Source organism: Lithobates pipiens, unplaced genomic scaffold (genome assembly GCF_037356315.1).
Source record: "Lithobates pipiens isolate NorthernLeopardFrog02 unplaced genomic scaffold, aLitPip1_a1.2 Scaffold_25, whole genome shotgun sequence".
Classification (NCBI taxonomy): Eukaryota; Metazoa; Chordata; class Amphibia; order Anura; family Ranidae; genus Lithobates; species Lithobates pipiens.
The window spans coordinates 61,349,824-61,362,573 of NW_027507787.1; the positions used below are offsets into that span (position 1 = coordinate 61,349,824).

Genomic DNA, 12,750 nt, shown 5'->3' on the forward strand with positions numbered 1-12,750 from the left:
CCACGAGGCATAGAAAGACTGACAGTCACAAGCATGACACCCAGAGGCAGAGGCATGATGGGACTTATAGTTTTGCAACTGCTGGAGGTCCGCTAATTGCAGATCCCTGATCTAAACCTTTGGACAAAAAGGAGTGCGTTTTTTATGCAGCTTCTGCAATAGGGCCCTCTTCATGCGGGGTACAGAACCCTCCATAGCTGCAGAAAAATTGTTCCAAGGGGGCCTGGCCAGAGCAGAGGCTTTCAGTACTGGGGAAGTTTGGCAGGCAGTGCAGAGAATCAGAAAGGCAGGAAGCCCCAGACACCCCACAACTTGCACAGAATGGAAGGGTAATCCTTGTGTGGGTCATGGCTACAGAGGAACCGATAGGTGTGCAGACAGGCAGCGACCTGCCTTCATAGGAGAGCAAGTCACAACACCCTCAGGAAAACGGCAGGGGTACTCGAGCAGGAAGCATCCATCTGTGTTTGCGCTCAGGAAGGACCACCACCCCTCCAGGATCTGGTAGACAACACCACCACAAAATGGCAAAAACTGCAATAACCCACCTGAAATCACTCAGTAAAAATACAGCCTAAGCCCAGCAGTTAAACTCTTCCACCAGCACTTCATCCACACATGTAGTACAAGTACAGTAACTGACTGTATGGTCTCATGAGAAGAGTCACAGGCAAGGGAAAACCTCTACAAGCGATATGATGCACCCACCCAAAGAAGACTACTCAGACTGTAGCAAGTCATTATGGAACCTGTAGTCACAACATCAATACCAGCCTATCCCTCTTGAATGAGATGCAAGGTGTCACATGTCCATGAAGAAATCAAATCCCCCCCAAGCCTCTCCACCAATGGTAGGTCCCAAGAGCTAGGAAGAAACTGAAAAGGATGTTACAGATAGGGGGTTTGGCCACCAGCTGGGGTCTCCCCTAGGGTGTTCTTTTTTTTCTGTTGCACCTAGCGTCCTACACTTGCAGGTGGTGAAATAACCAATTTGTCACGATCTGAAGATCCACCTGTGTCCTCCAATGAATGGAAGTTAGAAAGTCCCCAACATAGCAAAGGAAGCACTAGTACATCGCAGAGAGAACCCCAGTATACTAGATGACCAGGGAAAACCTGCACCCATGGTTAACTTGATCGATTTTTGGGATTTCCAATACCCAGCCTAAATCTATGAGTAGGTCACCCGCCACCCAGGACGAGTTGAAGCCTGGAAACTGCCGACAACCTTAAGACGACACATTGACTGGTCCTCTTAGCCCCAGACCTCCAGCCAGCCATTACTGTCACCAAGCTGGAAAGAAGAGAAAGCTCTGGAAGTCCAGTAACCTGTTGGTGTTTGGTGCTGGGATGGCTGCCATAAAGAAAAACAACAAGGTATGGCAATAGCACCTCCCAGTACCTTGAGAGAATGTAGCACCACCCTGGTTGCCATGCAGCCATTACATCATGGAGGAAACAATAACTGAGACCTTGGTTGAAGTATCCTGCATTTAAAGCTTGAGGGTTGCAACATTTTCTGGGAAAATGGGCCAAACTACGCTCTCTTCAGGTGCTGTTCTGAAAGATGATTGGGGGAAAAAAAAAATCTTCCAATTGAACTACATAGCACCCAAATAGCCAGAGTTTTCAGAAAGATCTAAAATGACCACCTGCGTACACTATGGGGCCAAAGGTTTGCAGACTCTTGACCATCAAAGTTGTATAAACTCATTACAGTTCCCACTCCAAATCCATGGGTATTTATGACATTACCCCCTCCCTTCTCACTTGTATCTACAGCAGATTCTACTCTTCTGAAATGTATTTCCACAAGATATGTCTGCATGAATTTGTTCCACTCAGACAAAAAGAGCATTCGTGAAGTCAGATACCAATCTTGGATAAGAAAACTTGGCTCAGAATTAGAGTTCCAAATTATCTCAAAGGTATTCAATAGGCGACAGAGATCAAAGCTTTGTGCCACTCAAGTTCCTCCACACTAAACTCATCAAATCATTGCCCTCTTCTGCTGGAGCAGAACATGGCTTCCCCAAAACCGTTGCCCAAGCATGAAAGCCCATAATCGTTCAACATGTCTTTGTATCATTAACAGTACCCTTTACTTATTTTGGAGGAGTGTCCACATACTTTTGGTGGTACAGAATATTTACTTTAGCGTTTCCAGATACAGAATCTCCACAAGCATAACCATTCGCTATACAAATGCAGGGGAATGCAGCTTTGTGCTAAATGCACTTTGTTACTGCAAACACAAAATGTAATTAATCCAGGACCCAAAAGCATTTATCGCATTTACAGCAAGGGCAGAGGAATATAAAAATCGCTAGATTTTATTTCTGTTCAAACGTAGAAGCATTAGCAAAACACACACACACAAAAAAAAGGTTTAATGTATGTATATAATTTATATTGGTTCCCTCATAAAATCAGCACAGCAAATATGAAGCAGTAAGATGTAAAAGTCTACAATTTTGAAGTGCTTGAGAGGCATCAATGCTTGTTATTAGAGAAAATACTGACAGTCTCCTACAAGGAATAACTCTCCACTGGAAAACAGGGAGTCTTGCTGTGAAGGGTCTCCATCTGAGGCTGCAGCTCTGCTCTCAGAGATCATTGTCCTTCACTTTTGCAGAGCGGAACATGCAGGACAGCTTCTGAGAAAAGAACCAGGGCATGGAATGCAAAGTTCTTAAGGCTGGTTGACATACCAGTGTCCTAATTAGCTACAACCATTTTTATGGAGAAGGCTAAAACCTGGAGCAGTTCCCTTCTGTCTTATTTTCTGATTTGATAAAATACTAAAACAAAAATGCACAAAATCAGAATTATATTGCCAAGAGAACCCCCCCCCCCCCCCCCAAAAAAAAAAAAAAAAAAAAAAAAAAGCAAGAAAGAAGGCCTAATAAAAACAAACTTGCTGTTACACTACTAGCTGCCTTTTCAGTGCTGGAAAATGCAGTATGCAAAGCATATTAACACATACTAAGCACGCAGCAGTAATATTCTGCAGTCAGATTTTAAGAAAAAATTGATGCTGCAATGGGCCAATATATTCAACATACAGCAATTTCCCTTTGCATTGCTTTATTGAAAAAGCTATGCTGGAGTCATGACCAGTGTGTCCAAGTTATCCTTAAAAGGGGTTGTGAAGGTTTTTTTTTTTTTTTAAAACATGTTACACTTACCTCCTCTGTCCAAGGGTTTTGCACAAAGTGGCCCCGAGCTTCCTCTTCTGGGGTCCCTCAGCAGCGCTCCTCCCAGCATCGAGTGCCCCCTCAGAGACCCGCATTCCAACAGGGCACCCATGCGGGCGTGCTCGAGTCCTGCTGCTGCGTCTATTGACAAACAGCAGGACTCAGCCCCGACTTCGATGTCACTGGATTTGATTGACAGCAGCAAGAGCCAATGGCTGCTGCTGCTATCAATCTATTCAATGAGGACCCGAGACAGCGGCAGGAGCTGCTGAGTTCATTCTCGTAGCTGGAAAGATCAGGTTAAGATAAGTGCAGCTTAAAAAAAAAATAATTTTTTTTACAAGCCTCAGACACTTTTTTTGCCTCTTCTAAAAGCGTTTGAAAAACATAGGTGCGTTTTTAAACCCCGCTTTTGTCCTGCCAGGATAAAGGGATTCAGAAGAGCTGTCCAAATGCCCAGTGAGCATGAGGCCTAGATATTGCAAATGAGGGCACAGGCAGCTGACTGTTTCTAACCCTTCCCTACTTTGTCCAAAACATAGGAAATTCTTTTGTCTGGAGTTGGGCAATAAACCAAGCCTGTCCTCCAAGTAAGTTGCGAAGTCTACACCTTTGCTTATTTAAGTCTATACTATTTTACCTATGTTTCTATACTTTATGTCCAGCCTGAACAGCAGCATTAAAAAACCGGACATAGAAAGATAAATTTAAATGAATGCACCAAATCATATCTGTAAACCAACTTCACACAAGACAAATAATGTCAACTCTAAGAGAGCATTAAAGATGGATGATTTAATTAATTTATAGAAAAATAAAGTATTGCCAGAAGCCATTATTTAAAGGGGCTAGATCACTCTGCTAGGCTCGAAATCATTGACCATAACCATGCTTATATCTGAACAGTATGGCCTTATGGGTTTTATTGTTTGCTTCAATGACAAAGTTTAATAAAACAAAAAAACGGACACCCAAAACATTTCCAGGTGCTTCAAAAAAAAAAAAAAAAAAAAAAAAAAAAAAAAACCGTATTTGTCTAAAAAGAATGTTTTATGAAACAATGGATATTCGATCTCTTCACATACTGTCCAAGTCAGTTCATATGTGTTCTCATAAAATTTTCTTATTTTTTCTGAAAGGCAGACCAACGCAAATAGGTAATAACCAGTGTACTGTATTTAACCTCTCTTCTGAGCAGGCATCTCTACATTCATCCCAACCAAAACAGCTTTGTGCTCCTCAGTGCAGACAATTTGGTCAAAGAGGGGCAACATTCAGTTAATCCATAAATATTATCTTCGTCTTTAGAAGGGGAAGGATGTGGGGCACAAGGGGGTTTTGAAAGAAGAATTATGTGAAATAAAGACAAGGGGCAATCAGAAAGAAAACATAACGGTCCTTCACTTCTGGGTGTCCTGGTTGTAGTAGCATAGTTAAAAGACCAAGGTGGTTAGCAAAATATTTTAAATGTCACTGGAGGCGATAACCACCAACTCTTCTATCTCTAACTAAGAAGTTGTCGGATCTCCTTGTGCATATGACAGAGGAAGTCTACATATGAAGCTCCTCCATTCAGGTTTTTATCTTCAACCAGCAAGTGTTTGAAGAACATCTCAAGCTTGTCGTCCTGTTTCACAACGAGCAACTAAAAAAAAAAAAAAAAAAAAAAAAAAGAAGAAGGTACAGATTGATATAAATTAAAGGCATAAAAAGAGCATTTCTCATCTATTTTTAAATAGACAATATGAATAATGCCAAGCGCTTTTAGTTTTCCCTTTCTCCTCAGTTTGCATAAAAACAGTTCAGGTATATTTTCAGCTTACAGTTCAGAATTTCAAAATAACAATTATACTCACCTAGGTGAATGCAGCATCGACCCGGTGCTGCATCTGTCCCCCACCGGCTCTGCAGTGAGGACTGAGCGATCAAACATGGCTGCTCGCTCAATTCTCCCCATCCACTCTGAGCAGAGCTGTGACTGTCAGTAATCGGCTCACTGGAGCGCTGGACTGTGGGAGGGGCTGGCTCAGGCTCTCAGCGGATTGCCTAGAGGCTGAGCCAGATTATGGTCCCAGCCTCTGGGTGGATTCCGACCATATAGTGAGGATCTATCCCGAGCCTGGACTGGTTGAGTGATGTTAGCCGACAGCTGGCTCTAGCCCACTGTTGGCTGAAAAATGGGTCACAGAAGTGCAGAACAACCTGCACTCCTGTGACCCATAGGAGAAGTATGGCCAAAAAAAGCTTTGCCTGTATTTCTCCTTTAACAGAATACATTTTTCTTCATAGTGAATGAGAGCGCTCTATAGACAGCTGTTGCCGTCTTCCTTCGTTAACAGCTAGTTGCTTAGGCTTCAATGCTTTTTAAGCCACTGACCTGGAATAAGAATAGCTACAAAGGGTTTTCTGACTTTTCTCCTACACTCTTGCATGCTTGTTCTGGGTGTATGACCCAGTAGCCCGTGACAGCGAGCTAAACTACTGACATTTTCATAAGATGGTGGGAAATGACAATGCCACATTCCTCTGGTGATAGGCATACTTTAAAGCGTTTAACCAACCACCCACCCAAGAAAAAAAAAAAAATTGGATCCTGCTCCTTTAAAGCATGTTCTATGTCATAGTGCTTGTCCTGGGTCATTTGGCACACTAACACCTAAAAAACCTGGCTGATCCTGCCAGTTTCTCCCCACCCCTACGTAAACTGACTACAGTGTATCATGGCTGCTGAGACCAGACACCCTTGTCAGTTTACGTGCCTCTGTCACCAGCAGCCTGCTATCTGCTCCTGTGTCCTCCTTTCCCCTTTCCTACTGCTCTCATAACACTAACCTGTATACACCACCAGCACTGCCTCCTATTACAGTGTCCCCCTCTGTGAATGTTATATAAATGCTGTAAATACCCAATTTAAGAGCCGAAAGTGCAATCACCAGCCAGCTCTCTCCACCTCTCCTCCCTTCCAGGCTGACATCAGCAGAGGAATATCAGCCCGGCCCAATGCATCTCAGAGGAGGAAAGGAGAAAGCTGGCCAGTCATGATTGCAATCTCAGCAATGAAATTAGGCATTTGCAGAATTTATTTTTATAAATCATCACAGAGGGGGGATACAATAGGAGGCAGTGCTGATGGTGTATACAGGTTAGAGTGGCATAAAGTGGTTGTAAACCCTTTACAACCACTTTTTGCTACAGGTAAGCCCTGGATATCTCCTGCATTTGCATGTGCTGTGGTCATCAGCATAAGCGCACTGAAGCAATAGCATGTACGTGCCGTTGCTTCAGTTAGCCTGTGCCATTACTGGCAGCGCACGCGTGGGATTGACATTATCGTGGCTCCGGCCAATCACAGTGATGGAACCTGCATTGTCAGCCGCCAGAGCGGTGAACGAGGACCATTACAGGGGCTTCGATTGCAGGTAAGTAATTCATAATGAGCTAGTTTTCTAGTATGTCTTGCAGGTGTTCGTTTTTTCTTTTTGGCAAGTGGGTTTACAACCACTTTAAGGTTTATGTGCCACAGCAGACAGTAATGTGTCAGGACACCTCTACCAGGTTAGTGACTAAGGCTCGCCCATAGACTGTTCGAATCCTGCTCAACCAGCCAAGATTGCAACCATGTATGTTCAGGCTGAATGTATTTAAAGTGATTGTAAAGGATTTTTATTTTTTTTTAAATAACAAACTTACCACCACTGTGAAGCTCATTTTGCACAGAGTGGCCCCGAACATCCTCTTCTGGATTCCCCCGGTGACTCTCGCAGCTCCTCCCCACATCAGATAACCCCCCTAGGAGAAGCACTCTCCCGAGGGGGGTTACCTTGCGGTGCGCTCCTGAGTCCAACATTTGCGTCCACAGACCCGAATGCCAGAGTCTGCCTGCCGCGGCGTCACTGGATTTGATTCACAGAAGCGGGAGCCAATGGCTGTGCTGCTATCAATCTATCCAATCATCCATAGAGAGATGGACAGTGTGACCCCACTGAAGAGATGAAGGGCTCAGGTAAGTGACTGCCAGGTGTTTTTTCACCTTGATGGACGTTTACAAACCCTTTAAGAGCGAACAACTTGGATACGAGCAGCCTGCCGGATTTGACATAGTATTATTGTTTGTATAGCTGCTAGCAATAATCACTGGCATCCCAAGCCTGGAGAATACAATAGTTTGGTGGGAGGGAATCCCCTGTCAACACTGTCTATGTGCCTTACCAAAAAGGGAAAAAGTAATGAGGCTGACTAACAATGAAGATTGCAACTTTAGACCACTGTATTGTGTTTTTTTTATGAATCAAAATTTTAAAGAAACAGTTGATCCTGCCTGTGACCTCCCCATCCACCTCAGCAGTGGCAACTAACTCAGTCTACCCTATGCAGAGTTGCCACCGCATGTGCCCACCTCTCCAGACAAACTCAGAAAAAAAAAAAAAAAAAAAGAATGTGCCTACAGCTTATCCTCACAGGACAGACAACAGCTTTGACTGTCAGTGGCTCCACAGCCTCACTGTCAATGCTAATCAAAGCAGCACAGACTGTTTACATGATGCAAGACCAACTGACACGGTTGGATTGGTCCGGCCCACCACTTAGACCATTTAGGGCATAAAAAGCAAGGTGGTCCCTACCTATATTTGTGCACATCAAAGTGGTTCTAAAGGCTGAAGGTTTTTTAAAAAGGTACAAAACCTGTGCGTATGGCCAACCCCCTCCCCCCATATCTTTAGCTGAGCCCCCTTCAATTCAGTGATGTTCACGATAGCCTTGGCTGGATGGGGACTCTCCCTCCTGATTGGCGGAGACAGCAGCGGGAGTCCTTATGGACGCATAGAGCAGTGGCTTTGGAGCGAGCACGTAGCAGTGTTCCCAGGGCAAGTGACTTTCTCTGGAGGCACTGCTAGAGGGGAAGGAGCCAGGAGCACTGGCAGGCGACACGAAAAGAAGAGGATCGGAGAGCTGAGTGCAAAACCATAGCACAGAGCAGGCAAGTATGACATGTTCGCTATTTTAGAAACAAAAAAAAAAAAAACACAAAGCTTTAGTATGATTTTAAAGTAATGACAGATCTTATGTCTAACCTGACATGTTCTTTTTTGCCTAGCTTCGTAAAGTATCTGTTATAACATTTTGTACCTCATACAGTTTGTAATCATACAAAGCATAAAAATGAACACAACTGGGCCCCTGTGTACAGACAGAAAACCGTGGAATAAAAAAAAACATTTTTTACCTTCATATATCTTGGCCTCTGGGCTCTGAACGTTGTGATAATTGCATGCATTTTATTTGAGACTGGATTATCCAACACAGGTAATGCACTCTGTCAAGAGAAAAACAAAAAAAAAAAAAAAAACATTTTAGTATGTATAAAACCCAGCAGCTTTGGCTTAATACAAAATGTCCATATATGCATATCAAGAAAATATTTAGGGCCAGTTCACACCATTCCCACAAATGAATTGCACAGGAATGCACTGTGCACTCCTGTGCCATTCACATGCGGTTCTGTGCAGTGCAATTTTAGCAGATTCATTTTGAATTGGCTAAAATTACACCGCAAAGTAGTGCATGTACTGCTTTCGAAAACGCACTATAACCAGATCGCATGGTACAAAAGCACTGCGTTTGTGACCTGCTTTTGGGGTGTCGTTAACTTTCTATAGACACCTGCTACAGATCGCAAATGGAGTGCATTTTGCATGCGATGTGATTTGCACAGGCATTGTGTGAACCGACCCTAAAAAGTACGACTTATGTTTTTTACTATTCACAAAAATTATGCTAATATTGTTTGCAAATCAAATTGGATTCTATTCATTGTTTAAACTGCTCTATTGTCATCTACACATCGCAAAATAAAAAAAAAGGGGTTTAATGCTTTTAGATTTTCTATATTTAATGTCAATGTAGAATTCATTATTTTTCTAGGAAATACTTGCCACAGTATTATCTCAACAGGGAAAGAATTTCTCTAAACTGTTGTAAAGGAGCATATAATTATAATACATAAACCTGGAAGACCTGCTGGACACACAATCCAGGTTGTGGTTATCAGAGTGAAGCGGTCGCTGCCTGGATAGAATTCTTGTTTTTATTATATGCCGATTTTTGTTATACAGTGGCAAGACAAAGTATGTGAACCTCTTGGAATTAACTGGTTTTCTGCCATAATTTGCCATAAAATCCAAGTGGTCACAACAATAGACAAACACAATGTGCTAAATCTGATAACACACAATTTAAATTTCTTGCGTCTTTATTGAACACACCCAAAACACATGCAAATTGATGGAGAAAAATTAATTGAACCCACAGACGAATTACCTCAATGAAAGCCAAATGGAGGGGGGGGGGGAAAGAGTGGTTTAAAGCTACTTTAATTGATAAAAAGGACACTCAAACATTAAGATTGCATCAGGTAAAGCAAACCCTCCGTCAGAAAAAGGAGCTCTCCGAGGACATATGATCAAGACTATGTGCATAAAGCTGGAAAGGGACGCAAAGGCTTCCATCAGTCAACAGTTAGACAAATCGTCTATATATGGAGACAGTTTGGTACTGTGGTTACTCTTCCAAGAAGTGGGCGCCCAGCCAATAAGACTCCAAGGCACAACACAAATCCTCAATGAGGGATAAGAAGAACCCAAGAGTAACAGCTAAAGGCTTGAAGACATCACTGGAATCAGCAAACATCCCTGTTCATTAGAATACCATATGTAAGTCTTTGAGCAGGCAGGGTGTTCATGGCAGAACACCACAGAGGTAGCCATGCTCTCCAAAAAAACATTACTGCGTACCTGAAGTTTGCCAAAGAGCACCTTCACAAACCGCAATGGTACGGGGAAAATGTTTTGTGGACTGTTGAATCAAAAGTTGAATTGTTCAAGAAAAATACTCTCTGCATGGTGCAAAAAGAGCAGATTACCGGCATCAAATCAACCCAATGATGAAGTATGGCGGAGAGAACATCATTTTGGGCTTTCTTTGCTGCCTCTGGGCCTGCACCACTTGCAAAACAAGGAGAAAATGAATTCGAAAATTAACCAAAATATATCCTACAGCACATGTGTCAAACACAAGGCCTGTGAGCCAAATCTGGCCCTCCAGGCCATGTCATGTGGCCCTCGCACCTCTCCTGCAAGCTGCAGAAGAGCTCTAGCCCTCCTCTGGTCCTGCTCCAGACCTCGTACTTTCTGCTTTCCAGCAATGCCTCCAGTTTCTTCCAAGCAGCACCACAAGATATATACTGTGATGTAAGGGCGTGCAGGCGACTCGACTTGTTGGTGGGAGGGCTCTTGGACAACTGATTTAAGGGTGATGGATGCTCTGGACATCTACTCTTACAGACACAACTTGCCCATGTGAGGGCAATCATGCCGATATGGCCCACAATGAAATAGAGTTCGACACCCCTGTCCTACGGGATAATGTCAGGCTGTCTGTCTGCCGGCTGAATTTTATCAGAAGTTGGGTGATGCAGCAGGAAAATGACCCCAAGCATAGAAATAAATCCTACCACAAACTGGCTTCAGAATAGGAAAATTCTCCTTTTGCGGAGCTGAAATGGTTTTGTAAAGAGGAATGGTCAAAAATTCCTGCTTAACGCTGTGCAGGTCTGGTCCAGAGCTACCGAAAACACTGCCGCCAAAAGGAGGTTCAATCAGATATTAACTCTAATCTCCTTTCACTTACTGTTCGGTTTTACTGTTTTTACATAATAGGAAGGGAAAGGAAATCTCTTTAATGTGAGGAAAACCCTAACCTTCAGCGGGTCAGATAATGGAAGTTTTCCCCTCTATCTCTGTTCTCACGAGAACGCAAAATGTTGTCAGAACTAAAGCCTGGAACACACGATCAGATTATCGGACAAATTTTTGTTGCATGCTAGTCTCATATTAAAAGTCAAAGTTACTCAACATATGCACATTCTCGTACGACAAATCAACTTCAGAAGTGATGTAATGTGTTAAATTGTTTTGTATGTGTTCTCTCGTTTGAGCATACATAGTCAGCCTGTTCACTGATGCCATGCTCCTGTATTTGAAAGATGCAGGCCCATCACTTCAGGCTGCTCTACAGCTCATTAAACGCTTTGGGGTATTCGCCTGTCCAAATTCTACCACTAGATTTAGGTGCCCCCACAGCAGAGTGAGCTGAACTCCCCTTGGTCAGGGGCCAGCAAGCTTAAAGAGGAAGTAAACCCTGATGAGTTTACTTCCTCTTTCATTCCCTGCAAAGGCAAAGCATAATGGACTACTATGCATCGCATAGTAGCCCATTATGCGTCACTTACCTGACACAGGAGCCAGCGAAGTCGCCGCTGTCCCCTGTAGTCCGCCGCATCCATCTTGTTGGTGGGGTCTCGTAGCTCTGCCGCTGTCATTCGGCGAAGCCGCGATGACATCACTCCCACGCATGCGCACAGGAGTCGATACGCGCGGCAGCTCCATTCTTGGAAATGCCGCGCTCAGTGCGCCTGCGCGCCGCTGTCTACGTTTTCGGGCAAATATCTCCTAAACCATATAGGTTTAGGAGATATTGCTTGGACCTACAGGTAAGCCTTTATCTAGGTTTACCTGTAGGTCAAAGTGGTTTGTAAGGGTTTACAACCACTTTAAATACCTGGGAGTTCAAGTCTCCCGATCTCTAATGGACTACATAGGACTTAACATTGAACCCTTATATGAAATCCTAAAAAACACAGCCATGGTCCCGTCTCCCCCTTGGGGTTATGGGACGAATCAACCTAGTAAAAATGATCCTCCTCCCCAAATTACTTTACATTTTCTGGCAAGCCCCACTCTACATCCCACCACGCATATTTAAATCTATTCTTAACACATTTATCTGTGGGTCCTCCCATCAAACTGTCATGGCGAGCTCTGAAGTGTCCAACCGATCTGAGTGTCACCGCACTACCAGACCTATCCCTATACTACATTGCTTCTCAACGTTCCCATTTCTTTTACCTCAGTGAAGATGACAAAGAAAGATACTTCACCCTAGTATGCTCCCAGACTCCTCGCATGGTTGTTCAGTCATTTCAGATCCTACTCTGTGGTACCTGCGGAATGTCTCACATGGGCAATAGGACTCATACGCTATTTGATCACTGCAAGATTTGCCAGCTGGTCATGCATTATAGCAAGGCTCCCATACGTCACTGTGGGACAATCCACACCTGTCTGAGCCGTCATCCATCCCTGACCATGGTCTGTAGATTGACAAAGGGGTCATATACCTGTCACACATCGCTAATGGGTTGGTTAAATCATTTTAAACACTAAAGGACCGTTTTGCTATACCCAACCATAAGTTCTTTGGCTACCTCCAACTCAGGCATGTGCTTAATACTCAATTCCGTGACTCCATACCCAACCTTAAAATCATACTCTCGATAGACATCACAGGTTGGACTAAAAGACTAATTTCCCAATTCTATAATTGCCTCATGTTACCTATGGCCACCGCTTTTGCCTACCAGCTGAAGTCCCCCTGGAAGCTGACCTGGATGTGACGGATGAGGACTGGGAGGAGGCCCCAACTACCTGTAAATGTG

General features: G+C 43.6%; 1 protein-coding gene across 8 annotated transcripts in view; it reads right to left on the reverse strand.

Moving 5' to 3' along the window:
* Positions 1-2,388: 2,388 nt before the first annotated feature.
* Positions 2,389-12,750, reverse strand: part of LOC143930308 (protein transport protein Sec24C-like) — a 98,570-nt gene continuing 88,208 nt past the window's right edge. For all 8 annotated transcript variants that reach the window (XM_077454545.1, XM_077454544.1, XM_077454543.1 and 5 more), the window contains 2 exons: positions 8,422-8,511; positions 2,389-4,842 (listed from right to left, as the gene is read on the reverse strand). In XM_077454545.1, the coding sequence (XP_077310671.1) occupies positions 4,702-4,842; positions 8,422-8,511 (231 nt within the window). In that variant the 3' untranslated portion in view covers positions 2,389-4,701. The remainder of the gene's footprint in view (positions 4,843-8,421; positions 8,512-12,750) is intronic.